Here is a 15,850-nt window from a genome sequence, read left to right on the forward strand (position 1 = left end):
ACATAAGAGGTCAGTTGTACCCATTCTGCCCTATAAAGGAAGACAAGTTATGTATATTTATTGGCGATGGGGTTGGAAATCTAATACAAAATGGTTAAAATACAGAAAAGATAGGGAAAACATTTAAGCTTTGGTCCTTAAAGGAATAAACTTTAGTTGTCCAGGAGATATTCCTTTATACATAAACCTCTCTCTTATTAAAATTGCTTTATTATTCAATGACTTTTAGTATAGTCACAGAGTTGTGCAATCATCACAACAATCTAATTTTAGAACATTTTCATTGCTTTTAAAAGAAATGTTATACTTACTTGCAGTCACTTCCTATTTCTCTCCAACCTTTCCAGCTCTAGGCAACTACTCATCTATTTCCTGTGTCTACAGACTTTCCTAATCTGAACATTTAATATGGATGGAATTATGCAGTATGGGGTATTTCATGACTGGCTTTCACCTTAGCACAATGTTTTCCAAGTTCTTCCTTGTTGTAGCATGTATCAGTACTTCATTCCTGTTTATGGCTGAATAATATTCCATTGTTTAGATAGACCACATTTTTAATCTGTTCATCAGTTAATGGACATGTGAGTTATTTTCACTTTTTGTCTACTTTGAATAATGCTGATATGAACAATTGTGTACAAAATTTTGTGTGGACATAGGTCTTTATTCTCTTGGGTATAAACCTATGAATGAAATTGTTGGATAGTAACTCTATGTTTAATCATCCGAGAAACAGCCAGACTGTTTTCCAAAGTGCCTGCATCATTTCCCATTCCCACCAGCAGTGTATGAGGGTTCTGGTTTTTCTACATCTTTGTCAGCACTTGTTACTGTCTTTTTTTTTTTTTTGATTACAGCCATCCTAGTGGGTATAAAGTAGTATCTTATTGTGGTTTTGATTTACATTTTCCTAATGACTAGTGATGTTGAGCATCTTTTCATGTGCTTATTGGCCATTTGTATATCTTTGGAGCAATATCTATTCATATCTTTTGCCCATTTTTAAATAGGATTATTTGTCTTTTCATTATTGAGTTGTCATTTACATATGAAATCTAGTATGCGTTTGGGAGGGGCCTGTGAGATTATGCTGTCTCTGACTGTGGAGCTGACCTCTTAGAAATAGTTTATACTTGGAGGGCATTATGCTAAGTGAAATAAGTCAGAGAAAGACAAATACTATATGATATCACTTATATGTGGAATATAAAAAATACAACAAACTAGTGAATATAACAAAAAAGAAGTAGATTCACAGATATAGAGAACAAACTAGTGCTTACCAGTGGGGAGTAGGGGCAATTTAGGGGTGGGGGACAGGAGGCACAAACTGTTGGGTGTAAGACTGAAGAATGTGTTGTACAACATAGAGACCATAGCCAATATTTTGTAATAACTGTAAATGGAAAGTAACTTGGGTCTTCTAGTTCTCACTAAACAACCAATTCTATTCTCTATTTCTTACCCCCCAACCAGTGATCTTTTTCTTTTTTTTTTAATTTTGGTTAAAAGGAAAAAAAAACTACATAACATAAAATTTACCATCCTAATAATTTTAAAGTGTGTAGTTCAGTAGTATTAAATATATTCATACTTTGTGCAACTAGTCTCCAGAGTTTTCTCATCTTATATAACTGAAACTCTATACCCATTAAACAACTCCCCTTTTTGCCCAGCTCCTAGCCCTGATAATCACCATTGAGACTTGTTTCTGTGAATTTCATTATACTTTAGGTACCTCATATAAGTGGAATCATAGTATTTGTGATCATTAGTGATCAATACAAATCAAATCAAATGCAAATTAAAATCATAATGAAATATCACTTTGTACCCATTAGGGTGTCTACTATTTAAAAAAAACAAAATAACAAGTATTGGCAAGGATGTGGAGAAATTGCAACCCTTGTGCTCTGTTGGGGGGATTACAGAATGGTACAACTGTTATCAAAAACAGTATGGCAGTTACTCAAAAAATTAAAAATAGAACTATCTTATGATCCAGCAATCTCACTTCTGGGTATATAGCCAAAAGAAGTGAAAGCAGAGTCTTGAATAAATATTTGTACATGTTTATAGTAGCTGATCTTTTTCTTACTCAGTGATGTTGAACACCTTTTCATGTACTTATTGGCTGTTTGTATATCTTTTTTGGAGAAATGTCTGTTCAAGTCCTTTGCCCATTTTTAAATGAGGTTATTTGATTTTTTTGTTGTTGAGTTATAGGACTTTTTAATATATTCTGGATATTAATTCTTTATCAGATATATGAGTTGCAAATATTTTCTCCCATTTAGTAGTATGCCTTTTCACTCTGTTGATTGAGTTCTTTGATGCATAAAAATTTTTAAGTTTAGTGTAGTCCATTTATCTATTTTTTACTTTAATTGCCTATTCTTTTGGTGTCATAACCAAGAAATCTTTGCTAAGTCAACCAATAAATCATTGCTAAATCCAGTGTCGTGAAAAGTTTCATGAAGCTTCTGCTAGAAGTTTTATAGTTGTAGGTTCTTATATTTAGGTTTTAATCCATTTGAGTTAAGTTTTGTATATGTTCCAGCTTCATTGTTTTGCATGTGGATATCCAGTTTTCCCAACACCATTTGTTGAAAAGACTATCCTTTCTTTCCCCATTGAGTCATCTCAGTATCCTTATCAAAGATCATTTGACCATATTATGTGAGGGTTTATTTCTGGGCCCTGGAGTTTATTCCATTGCTCTGTTTTTGGCTGTCTTTGTACCAGTACTCTGCTGTTTTGATTACTGTTATTTGTGCGTGTGTTTTTGTTTTGTTTTGCTTTAACAACAAAAAATGTATTGTCTCACAATTCTCAGGGCTAGAAGTCTGAGATCAAGATGTCAGCAGGGTTGGTTTCTTCTGAGTACTGTGAGGGAAGAATCTGTTCCAGGTCTCTCTCCTTGGCTTATAAATGGCCATTTTCTTTCTATGTCTTCATATCATCTTCCTTCTTTATGTGTCTGTCCAAGGTCCCTCTTCTTCTTTTTTTTTTTTTTTTTATTAAAGTGTAGTTCATTAACAGAATTATATTAGTTTCAGGTATGTAATGTATTTTGAAATCAAAGAGCGTGAGTCCTCCAATTTTGTTCTTCTTTAAAATTGTTTTGGATGTTTGAGGGTTCCTTAAGATTCCATATGAATTTTAGAATGAATTTTTCTACTTTTGCAAAAAATGCCATTGGGGTTTCATAGGGATTGTGTTAAATATGCAGATTTCTTTGGGTAGTATGGACATGTTAACCATTCAGTGATCTTTAACACAATAGGTGCTGTCTCATATTCACTTCTAGATTTTCATATTATAGTTGATGCAGTATTCCAATTGTTTATTTAAGTTATAATATTTCAAATTTTTAATGATAAAGAAAAGTATAGAGAACCTTTTATTTGTTCAGCTTGTATTTTATGAGTGCATACTCTGTGCCTGTCAACTTCATATCGAGATTTAACAGATAGTGACATTTTTGTCATATTTGTGTCAGATTTACTTTTTTAAATTACTGTTGCAGGAACATTATATCATTGTCATAAATCAAAATAAAAATGCTCTACCAACAAATCAACATATTGTCAGTTTTCCCTTCCAATTCTTTCTCAAAGTATACCATATTTTTCCAGCAGTAATCCTAACTTAAATGACATGTTGTACTGTTTCTTTCACTTAATATTATATAAGTATTTTTCCTATACTGTAGTATATTTTTTGCAGTTTTTTTTTGATGATGTATTATTTTTGTCAAATGGATATAAATATGAGAAGCTCAATCTTGGCTCTACCATTTAAGTTCATGATCTTAAGAAAGTTTCCTAAGTTCACTGAAAGTAATAGAAATAAAAAGTAAACGTCTAATTATCTAAACATGGAAATTATAACAATAACCTATGTCACAAGACTGTTAACAAGGATTAAATGTATATTAAAATGTCTGGGGCATGATAACCCCTTAGTAAGTGCTAGTTTCCTCCCCTTTCCTTTTCCCAGGGACCTAGTTTTTATCTTGTTCCACCAGGGGATGCCCTCAGAGACTCAGAACTTGCTCTTATTCCTCCAGACCAAGAAAGACCATCCATATACTTGGAGAATTGAACTGGCAAAAACAGAAAAATACTGGGATGGCTGGTTCCGAGGCTTATCCAATCTCTTTCTTAGTTGTCCTATTCCTAAATTGCTGCTCTTGGCTGGTAAGTATGTATGTGTATGTATTAATCAGCTTGGGCTGCCATAGCAGAATACCATAGATTGTGTGGCTTAGTCAACAAATTAAATTTTTCACAGTTCTGCAGGCTGGAAGTCTGAGAGCAGGGTTCCAGCCTGGTCAGGTTCTGCTTAGAGCTTTCTTATTGGCTTGCAAACAACCGTCTCCTCACTGTGTCCTTACATGGCAGAGAAGGCTAGAGCAATCTCTGGTGTTTATTCTTAAAAGGACACTAATCCTGTCATATGAGGGCCCTACCCTTATGACCATATTTAACCTTAATTACTTCCTCATTTAACCATAATTGCTTCCATCTCTCCAAATATGGTCACATTGTGAATTAGGGCTTCATCATAAATTTGGGGGGGGACACAGTTCAGTCCATAGCAGTGTAGGTATATTGTCATCTGAATATGTCTTTGTTAAAACTGCTTACCAAATGGGTAACGACTTCCAGAGTGAAGTACCATCCTCACTCATTTGTGCCCTTTCTTCTCCATATGCCAACTCCCTAAACCCAAGTGGAAACATCCACCTAGGATGGCCTAATTCTGGCCTGGCCTCTGTACCTGGTCAAGCCCAAGTCCTTCTCCTTGAGTGGTATAAGGACATTCTTAGTATAATGGAAATAAAAGTAAAACCCTGTTTTCAGAAACCAGTTAAAACAAGCAAAGTGACTACAGGGAGACTCAGCGTATAAAGCTTCATGTGATGAGAATATACCCTCAGGGAGTTAGGATTGGCATTAACACGAATTGAGAATGTCATCATGTTTACAAATTTGTAACAATTTTTACTTCATACTTGAACAACAAAGCCTGTTTCATATAGCCTTTTCTAGGAAGCTACTTATGGATTCACTTATTTGTTCTAGGTGTTGATAGATTGGATAAAGATCTGACTATTGGCCAAATGCAAGGTAAGTCATGAAGAAATTATGTCCCTAGGTCCCCTGAGGGCAGAGAAATGGGCTGACTCATGTGGAAATCAATGTTCTAAGATGGTGAGACGCACTTGAGAGAGCACAAGCTTAGAGTTAGACCCAGATTTGACATTCACCTCTGCTTCTGACCCACCATATGATTATGGGCAAGTATTTCCCTTTTCTGAACTTTAGTTTTGTTTTTCTCCAACTGAAAATAGGACTCATACTACCACATATGCCTCAGAGTTGTAAGGATTAAAGTGAGGCAATGTCTTTGAAAGGGGCATTATAAACTATAAAGTACTCCATACAGATATATAATATTGTGAAAGGAGATATTCTGAACACAGATCAGTATTTTTTATTATTGTTAGAATTCTTAGGAAAGGGAAAGGCCCAAGATAATCCAGATACAAAAAGGTATAATCTCTTTTTAGAAGACGGCATAATGAGATGGTAAAAGCAAGGGCTCTGAGATTGGGAGAACTGGGTTTGAGTACTGCTTCTTTCCTACTAATTTTTTTACCCTGGGCAAGTTACTTGACCTGCCTTAGTTTTAGTTTTCTCAATCTATAAAATGAGAAAATTGATGGCAACCTCACAAGGATTGCGAGGTATAATGAGTAGGAAAGTGACATGTTGTGCTCAGGTCCAGGTTTGTTGGCTAGATGACTGTGGAAGCAGTAGAACCAGTTTCATAGAAGCTCTTAGTTTAGTACAGATGAAAGGCTTGGTGAAGGTAAAGTCAATGGGCATTGGCAACATTGGGTTATAGGAAGAAGAGGTGCCAACTTCAATGGCAAATTTTCAGGCTTAAGCAAATTCTGTTCTTGACTTTCCTTCTTTTCTACTTACTCTTCCTGGGCAATCTCACGTCTCCTGTTTACATCCTGATAACTCCCAGAGCTAAACATCTGACTCAAACATCTCTCCTGAGCTCCATACCTGGTCCATATATCAAACCTGCTGGAAATCTCTACTTGGATGTTTCATGGGTCCCTCAAACTGTTCTTTTAGCTGTCCTCAAGCTCTCCATAGAGAAGGGGGCTATATTCCTTGATAATAGTTGTTCAGAGGCCCCTGAATGATTTAGTGAACTCTGGCCCAAGATCCTCATCCCCTTCCCTTCCCCCAACTACATAGTGTCCTGAGGCCTTGAGCAGGACCATGGGCTGGGGCTATGTGATTTTTATGGCACTGATATTGGTAATTCTGAGCTTAGACATTTTTCCTTGAATTCAATCAAGCAGACCTTTTCTCAGCACTCTTTCTGTTTAAAACCTATGCTTGATGCTGGCCCACAGAGGAATCAGACATGACCCTGATTGTATCTGAAAGCAGTTAATCTCAATTGAAATAGTATTTGGAACCAGTGTTGATCACCAGCCTTGGAAGCAGATAGTCCTGGGTTTGAATCACTCTTACTGGTTTTTTGGCCTGAATGAATTACTAATTTCTTTCATTCTGAGTTTCTTCATCTATAAAATGGAGATAATGAAATATCTCAATACAATTGCATATTGGGGAAGTAAGATAAATGATGGCTTCATTGTGTCCAGGAGGCACTCACAATTCCTCATTAGTTGCCCCCACTGTATCCCCAGTAAGGATTATGCCCAAACCACCTTCTCTTTCAGAGCATCCTATGAGTATGTATAGAGAGTAAATGGCTGGGATGAGGGATGACTTAAAACAAAAGGAGATGTCTAAGTCAGTATAGATTCCAAACCACAGCCTTCCCAGCACTGTGTTTAAACCAGCTGAATAAGTTATTGAATCCTAGAAACCCAGCATTCATTCATAGTGCAACTTTGGTGAATAACTTAGGCTCGCTGAACCTAAAGTTCCTTATCTGTAAGATTGCTGGGGGTGGAGGGGTGGAAATATGCCCACTTCATACAATAATTGTGAGGATTATGCATGATTATGTTATTTTATGTGTACTGGGCACAGTGATGTTAGGATGTGTGAGTTCTCCCTGATTCCTTATACACACTCTTCCAAAGAGGAATGAAAAATGCATCTCTAGTCTTCAAGGTCAGGGTGGTTTGAGTTGTAAGCTTGATCAGGTTATTTGCTCAATCGTTCAGTCATCCAAGTCTTATTGAGCACTTACTCAATGTCTAGCCCTGCGTTGTGCCCTATTAAGAACATAGAGCAAGGAATGATACTTACCCTATTCTGATGGAAATGACACTCCTGGGGAGGCAAGCACCAGTGGCATATAGTTAATAGCTTAAGAACAAGAGGGGCACAAGCTGCTGTGTGTTTGGATCAAAATGCATTACATTAGGAGATACAAGGGAGAGACTAGGCTAGAACACCAAGAGGCAGCTTACTGCAAGAGGAGGAGCATAAGCTGTATCTTACTGGGTAGGATGGTCTTATAGTTCCTCTGCTAACTAATTAAGCGGCCTTGGAAAAATCACTTCACTAATCATGGCCTCAGTTTCATCATCTCAAAAAAGAATTTCAGTATTTGTCCTGCTTAATTTTATAGGGTGAATTTGAGAAGCAATGTAAAAAATGGATAGATAAGTATTTTGAAATTTTTTTAAAGCACTGTGTAACTGGTGTAAGAATCACAGAATGTGATAGCCAGAAGGACTTCCAGAGCTTACTCCCTTATTTGTAAATGGAGACACTGAGGCTCTGAGAATCTGCTCTCTCTACCTATGGGAGCTCTGGGTCCCATACTCTTTAGTCTGCTTAAAGGTCTTGCTTTATCAGTCATCTCTGTTGACTCTTAATAGCTATGTTAGTTGTGAGCTTACAGTGTTCTGTAAGACAGTGTGAGAAAGTGCTTAGTACTGTGTCTGGCACATAGTTAAGCATTCAAATGGTAACTTATTGTAATAATAAATCTAAAAATCCTTAAAATAGCTTACAAACCGTTGACGGTATGGTCTCTGTTTACCTCTCCAGCCTCATTGTTAACTCTGGTCTTCATGAGCATCAGAATTTTTCTTTCCAGGAGTAAATACCATTTTGTCTTCCTTTTCTTTGTGTATGCTATTTTTTTCTGTGTGGGAAGCCTTCTTGGATTCCTGTTTGATTGCAAAGCCACCTTCCTGTGTTCTTTCAGTTCCATGTGCTCAGTGTTATCATAGGAACTACATACTGCATTAAATTACTGGTTTTTATGTTTTGCTCTCCCACTAGACTATAGTGCAAACAGGAACTGTTTCTTCCTGTGTCTGGCCCAAAGTAAATGCAAACTAAATAGTTGCAGAAGGAAAATGTGAAGGGAAAATGATTTGCTCAAAGTTACAATTTCAAGTATTACTATCTTCTTCAAAGACTTGCTAATTGGGTCCAGAGTGTGGGTGGGAGTGGGATGGGGGATGGCGAGGTCCTGGCCTCCTGGAGTCACCTCTGAGGCTGCAGAGATGGTAAGGATAGGGCTGTTTTAGTTCCTGAGATGGCTTTGGCTTGCTTCTTCCCCAGGAAAATTCCAGATGCAGGTCCTACCCCAGTGTGGCCACGCAGTCCATGAGGATGCTCCAGACAAGGTGAGTCTGGTGCTTGATGACTCTAAAAGGACTACTGTAAAGGGTAACCTTGGATCTCACAGAAGATAGAACAAGCCTCTGAGTCAGCCTGTGTTGTCTGCAGCAGCTGCTGTGGGGCTTAAACAGATGCAACTCCACCAGCTTCCCAGACCTCTCCCTGGCGGTTGCTTGTGGTCTTGGTTTTCTGTGTATGGGCTGAGGAGTTATTGGCACCCAGGTTTTTCAACCCAGGGCCCTTTGGTTAAGATTGTAAGCTCTACTTTTCCATTACCACTGAAATCCAGATGGAAGAAGGGATAATTGGGGTAGAAACTGCTCCCTAAACCACAGTCACAGTTAAGAATTAATATCCTATAGGAAAAATGTGCTTTGTAACTCTAAGGGGATAAATAAGCCTTCACATCATTCCTGTTGACTTCTCTGGAGCCATCCCTGGCAAGGATGATAGGGGAAGAGTCTCCTATCCCTGCCAGGACCCAGGTCCTTTTGATTTCAAGCTTCCCAGACGTATGGGACCCATGAATCCACTGTAGAGCCTGGTCTTCCAACAGAAGCCCACAGAACCTCCATGGCTGAGCCCCACTGCTACCCTTCACATGGCCTGGAGTATCTCTCCCTTTTCCAGGTAGCTGAAGCTGTTGCCACTTTCCTGATCCGGCATAGATTTGCAGAGCCCATCGGTGGATTCCAGTGGTAAGTACAAAGGTTGAAGGATCCCAGCAGTGCTGGCCAACTCCAACAGAGATATTTGCTGGTTGTAAATGATATCGTAAGGTTGTAAATATCTCTGCCTGGTTTGGGTCACCATTCCTTTCTTCTTCCTCCTCATCATTGAGCCCAGTGTGTGTATTTCTGCAAAGCCATGGTTGGTTGTTGCTGTGTGCTCTGGTCCAGTAGATTGCTGCTGAGCAGACATTAAATTGTGCCTAGTTCCTTATCCCCATTGTGATGTGTAATTCTTCTTGAGATGCCCCTTCCTATGGAGGCTGGGATGGGAATCCATCCTTTTCCAGGCTCTTGAAGAAGTTCCGTATGCCATCTCCTGCTCTTCTGTTGAGGAAGGCAGGGCAGGCCTTGAAGGCTGTGTAGAGATCTGGAGCATGGTTTCCAACCTCAGCACTATTAACATTTGGGGCCAGTAATCCTTTGTGGTGGGGGCTGTTCTATGCATTTAACACAGATGTTTACAACATTCCTGGCCTTTACATACTAGAAGCCAGTAGCACCCCCAACACACACAGTCATTACAAGCAAAAATGTTTCTAGTTTTTACCAAGTGTCTCAAGGGAGGCAAAGTCATTCCCAGATGAGAACTACTGGGTCTAAAAGGAAAAAGGATGCCTTTCATTGTAGGAAGCTCTTTGTCTGATTAGGGAGATGCAGTTGGTCTCTTTGTTGAGGAGGAGGAAGAAGAGAGACTTGGTGACCCAAACCACATGGTCCTGGCCCCACCTCATCTGTGCTACAGAAGTCTTCTGATCCTCAGAGAGTCCACAAGCCTAGTGGAGAGTCACACCTGCCAGTTGAAAAGTCTGTTATCTGATTTTGGTGAGGGTCTAAGGGAACTTGTTCCCCACCCTCTGGAAGTTTGAAGAAGAAATGTTGAAGAAAAAGAAATGGTTTCTGTGTTACAGAGTTCTGAATGCCAGGGCCTGGGAGGTGAGAATGACAAGGCAGGGAAGGTACTGGGAATGAGGATAGGAGCCTGGTACAGAGAACAACACAAGTGATTCCCTCATGCCAAACTACTCCTCAAGCAGCTGACCATTGATGAATCCAAGAATCAACAGTAAAGATTTAATTTCTCCTAATAACCAGTTTTTGGGGCCCCTGGCCCATTTGGATCCTTGATCAAGTCAGCAGTACACTGAGAGCAGACTCTGTGTTTAGCCCTGAAGAGGTGGTTGAGATCTGCAAGGACCTTGATGATTGTTAGGGAGGGCTTCCTGGAGGAGACAGGGTAAACAGGGGGAAAGCTAGTGACAGTCACATTTGTCTTCCTTTCTCTTTCTACTCTTCACAGTGTGTTTCCTGGCTGTTAGTGACCTGCTATCCATCCCTCCCTCAACATTGAGCTCTGTTGTAAATACATCGCACCAGAGGCCACTGTGATGCCGCTGTCTCCTCACCATCCTGCCCGACCATGTGACACCGGCTCCCTATAGATGGGCATCCCCAGATGTACAAACCCTTTTGTGTATTCCTGCCAAAAGCATTGTGTTCCAGGGCCTTTGACCAACATCAGCCTCCCCAGGCTAAGGCTCCCTAGCCTCTATCCCTTCCCAGTTCAGGGGTAGCCCCTGCCTGTTCTCCCTGCCTTGCCTAAGGTGAAGCCATCAGAACTGCCACCCTGGGCCCCTGTTCCTAGCATTAGGCAATGTACCTGGGTTCAGATGTTTCTCCAGGCTCAGGGACCTCCATTCCTTGAGATTGTTCTTGCCATGGTCCTGCCCTACCTTACAGGATGGACCATGTGCAGGGTGGTCCTTATTTTTCCCTTTCAAATAAAACACCAGTAGGGTACCTTTTTATCCCAGTCTTACTATTCTAGGCTTGGAAGATCCAGAGAAGCCAGGATCCCACCCTTAGGTACAGGAAAGTGTAGTGGATAGCATCACAAGAAACCAGCCTGAAAATCAGGTCCAGCCAGTCCAAGCACATGACCTCCCATATGGGGAGAGCCCACTGTCCCACTCCCACGTGTCTGGGCACCTGCCCTGGGCTGAAACCAGGCTGCTCCAGGGGCCTCTTGAGACTTCACTTGCCACGGAGCAACCCAGGTTGAATACAGCCCATGCACAAAGCCACAGACTAGAGCCCATGGAGTTGTTTTCAAGAAGCAAATTTAACCATTTTCATAATTGGTCCCTGGAGATGTGCAGAGTGCCCACTTGCCTCTTCTAAACCCACAGCTTATCTTAGCCATTTGTGGTATTCATGCCACTCTTCATAGAAACAGTACAGCCCAGCATCCTCAATCTTTGCCTTCTTCCAGCTGCCTCATCAAAGCATTGCGGCCTCCCCCTGCTGCCCAGGCACGCCATTTCCAAGGGCAGAGAGGGGCAGTCTCCTGCAGCCCATCTCTTCTGTGACTGTCTTAGGTGATGCATAGCTCCCTCCACCTTTCCACCCAACAACCTCCTACCCCTGTCCTGCTGCAGGGTCCGGAGTCTGGGACCTTCTTTGTTTCTTTGTTAATTTATGACCTTGTTTAAAGAAAATAAATATCCCCAACCTTTATCTATCTGGTTTTTCTCTATGGAGTTGTCCTTATTTTTGTTGATCTGGGGGCACGGGATAGTTTATTGGATTTAGTCACCATAGAGCTCCGAAAAACCTTTCCTACAGCCTATCAACATCTTATGCTCTGCCTGCTTCCCAGATCCAGAATGCCCAGTGGAATGGACAGAGCCAGCCTCCAACTGCAGCCAGAGACTGAATTTCAGTCTCATCTCTTCCAATTATTTTCTATGTTGACTTTGACCCAGAACAGGACAGTCTATGCACTGGCCACATGACGTCAGATACTCAGGGCTTCACATCTGCCAACACCCAAACTTTGTTCACAACCTAGATCATCTCCTGAACTCTAGACACTTAGGTCCGCCCGCTTCTTCATCTTTCTCTCAGATGACCAGAAGCCACTCATATTGACCATTCCTAAACTGAACTCACCTTCCCCCTAAAACTTTTTCTTCCCCCCATGATTCCTAGCTCGGTAGTAGTAGGTACCACCATCTCTCAATGTGTCCAAACCAGGCAGCCAAAGCACCCTAGCTGGCTCCTTCTCTTACATCCATATCCAGTCTGCCATCAAACCCTGTCTATTCTCTGTTCTATATCCCCTCTTCTTTGCCACAGTCCCTCCCCTGGTTATTCTCTACTTCTGTTGGAGTCCTCTTCCTAGTAGGCTTTGGAGCCAGGCTACCTCATTTAGAACCTAAGGCCCATCCTTGACTGGCTGTGTGAGATAGCTGTGTACTTCTTTGTGCTGCAGTTTCCTCATCTGAAAAGTGGAGCTCAATAGTATTTACCCCACAGGATTGTAAGGACTACAAAAGTGAATATAAGTTAACAGGGTTTCCCAGTAACTGAAGCAGAGTAGGCACTTTATAAATAGTTCCTAACATGTCACTCCCATATTATACTTATGACCTTCTTTACTCAAAGTGGTCTGTGGGCCAGTAGCATCAGTATGTGGAAGATTTTGTTCCTACCCCAGACCTATTGAGTCAGTACTGATGTACATTCCAACAAGCACATTAATTCTGAGACGTTCTGGTTTAGATGTTCACTAAATTATTTCTCAGTAAATCGTGAGTCCCTAGCAGAGAAGAAAAGTGCCTTTTGTGTGATCTGCACCCCCCCCCCCACCAAGCCCTTTGGGGTGGGCAGGGGCAGGCCAAGGTCTCTGCTGGGCTCTGAGCCCTCTGTCCACAAGGGGGCAGCATGGTCAAATGTATGCTTTTCGGGGTCCACATCAGCCACTTCTGTTCACCAGGCAAGTCATACCTGTCATTAAAGTTTGAGCATCAGCTAATTCATAGCAACCCTATGAGGTAAGTGATGTTTTCCTTTTACAGATAGACATCAGATCGAAATTTATATAGCTCAGAAGTGTTCATGTCAGAATTCAAACCTAGGTTATTTTCTCTTCATGCTGCCTCCTAGACAGTAAAGGGGACTCTGAGCAGAGGTCATTTTGGTACAGATACCAGACTTAGAAGAGCAAGAGGATGATGACCAGGCTTGATGGATGGAGACTGAGAATGAATGAAACGTTCGTTGAGCTTTGTGTTAGATACTGTGCTAGTCACCTACATCTTTATCCTTTGTATCCTTGTGAGGAAGTATAGGCATTATTATCTCCAATTTATCTTTCATTGTTATTTTTTAAGTTCACATAAATTATTTTTAATTGAAGTATAGTTGATTTACAATGTTGTGTTAGTTTCAAGTGTACAGCAAAGTGATTCAGTTATGCATATTTATACCTATTCTTTTTCAGATTCTTTTCTATTATAGGTTATTATAAGATATTGAATGTAGTTCCCTGTGGTATACAGTAGGTCCTTGTTGTTTATCTATTTTATATATAGTAATGTGTATCAGTTAATCCTAAACTCCTAACTTATCTCTCCCCTGCCCTTTCCCCTCTGGTAACCATAGTTTGTTTTCTATGTCTGTGAGTCTATTTTTGGTTTGTAAATAAAATTTGTATCATTTTTTTAGATTCCACATATAAGAGATATCATATGATATTTGTCTTTCTCTAGCTGACTTACTTCACTTAGTATGATAATCTGTAGGTCCATCCATGTTACTGCCAATGGTATTATTTCATTCTTTTTATGGCTGAGTAATATTCCATTATGTATATATACCACATCTTCTTTATCCATTCTTCTGTCGATGGAGATTTAGGTTGTTTCCATGTCTTGGCTGTTGTAAATAGTGCTGCTATGAACATTGGGGTGCATTTGTCTTTTTGAATTAGAGTTTTTGTCTTTTCCAGATATATGCCCAGAATTGGGATTGCTGGATCATATGGTAACTTTTTTTTTTTTTTTTTTTTTTTTTTTTGGTAACTCTATTTTTAGTTTTAAAAGGAACCTCCATACTGTTCTCCACAGTGGCTGCACCAATTTACATTCCCACCAACAGTGTAGGAGGGTTCCCTTTTTTGCATACCCTCTCCAGCATTCATTGTTTGTGCTCTTTTTGATTTATGGGCATTCTGACCAGTGTTTTGATTTGCATTTCTCTGTTAATTAGTGATGTGGTGCATCTTTTCATATGCCTGTTGGCCATCTGTATGTCTTCTTTGAAGAAATGTCTATTTAGGTCTTCTGCCCATTTTTTGATTGGGTTGGTTGGTTTGTTTTTATATTAAGCTGTGTGAATTGTTTGTATAATATGGAAATTAATCCTTTGTCTGTTGTATAATTTGCAAATATTTTCTTCCAGTCCGTAGGTTGTCCTTTCATTTCGTTTATGGTTTTGTTTACTGTGCAAAAGCCTTTAAGTTTAATTAGGTCCCATCTGTTTATTTTTGCTTTTATTTCTATTACTCTAGGAGACAAATCTAAAAAAAATATTGCTGTGATTTATGTCAGAGTGTTCTGCCTGTTTTCCTCTAGGCATTTTATAGTATCCACCAGTCTTATATTTAGGTCTTTATTCTATTTTTAATTTCTTTTTGTATATGGTGTTAGAGAATGTTCTAATTTCATTCTTTTACATGTAGCTGTCCAGTTTTCCCCCAATTTAAAGGCAAGGAAGCTGAATTTCAGAGATGTGAAATGACTTGCCCATAGACATGGCTGCGAGGTGGCAGCATCTTTGAACCTTCTACTGTACCCCAGCAGAGAAAAGACTGTTCATGTATGTTCACACAACATATCTTTAAGGAGCACCTACTATGTGCTGGATGTAACACATCCTTGTGAAGCCTACAGATCAGCACTCCAAACTCAGAAGAGAATAAAACAGATCCTTGGACCCTATAAATGAAGGATTTCTACAGAGCCAGAAGGAATATATTTGGGTCAAACTAGAGGCCATTCTGTCAGACACGCACACTAAAGAATGTCCAAGGAAAACTCCCCAAAAGAAGAAGGTAGGCAAACGTTGGGGGTAGACACAGATCTAATGGCGGGGGGGAAAGTCTTGAGATTGAGAGGATGCAAAGGCATGAGGAAAGTTGGGCATAACTTGTTGGTGTTTCCCTCTTCTAAACCTACCATTATGAGCATTTATATGCTGATTAAGCAAATCTGAGCACTTTATTTGTGCCTAGCCTCCAGTGGACTTTGGAGACAGAGATAAATGAATAATGAGGCCCTTCAAATGAGCTCATAGTCTAGATAGACCATTACAGAAACAGTGACTACATTGTCCAAAGGGAAGGAGGCAACTATACCTCTTTGGAAACTGGCCAGGGATGGATTCACAAAGTAAGTAGCATTTAAGTTGAGCTTTGAAGCATCATGACAAGGTGGAGGTAGAGAAGGAAGGGAAGTATATTGCAGGGAGAGGGGACAGCATGCACAAGCCCAGGAGACTTGAAAGTCAGTCTGATACAGCTGGAGGATTAGTATGGTTAGTATGGCTGGAGTAGAAGCTGTGACAGGAGAGGCAGCAGGAGACAGGATATAAAGGCCTTGAGTGGTAAGATGGCGAGTTGTCAGAAGT

At 40.2% G+C, this 15,850-nt stretch overlaps 1 protein-coding gene across 2 annotated transcripts in view; it reads left to right on the plus strand.

Moving 5' to 3' along the window:
- Nucleotides 1–11,896, plus strand: part of PPME1 (protein phosphatase methylesterase 1) — a 60,211-nt gene extending 48,315 nt beyond the window's left edge. The window contains exons 10-14 of one of the 2 annotated variants that reach the window (XM_045508810.2): nucleotides 4,034–4,205; nucleotides 5,094–5,138; nucleotides 8,592–8,656; nucleotides 9,282–9,349; nucleotides 10,680–11,896. In XM_045508810.2, the coding sequence (XP_045364766.1) occupies nucleotides 4,034–4,205; nucleotides 5,094–5,138; nucleotides 8,592–8,656; nucleotides 9,282–9,349; nucleotides 10,680–10,698 (369 nt within the window). In that variant the 3' untranslated portion in view covers nucleotides 10,699–11,896. The remainder of the gene's footprint in view (nucleotides 1–4,033; nucleotides 4,206–5,093; nucleotides 5,139–8,591; nucleotides 8,657–9,281; nucleotides 9,350–10,679) is intronic. The other variant, XM_010973127.3, reaches the window with a different exon arrangement.
- The last annotated feature ends 3,954 nt before the right edge of the window (nucleotides 11,897–15,850 follow it).

The sequence above is a fragment of the Camelus bactrianus genome, chromosome 10 (assembly GCF_048773025.1).
Source record: "Camelus bactrianus isolate YW-2024 breed Bactrian camel chromosome 10, ASM4877302v1, whole genome shotgun sequence".
NCBI classification, from domain to species: domain Eukaryota; kingdom Metazoa; phylum Chordata; class Mammalia; order Artiodactyla; family Camelidae; genus Camelus; species Camelus bactrianus.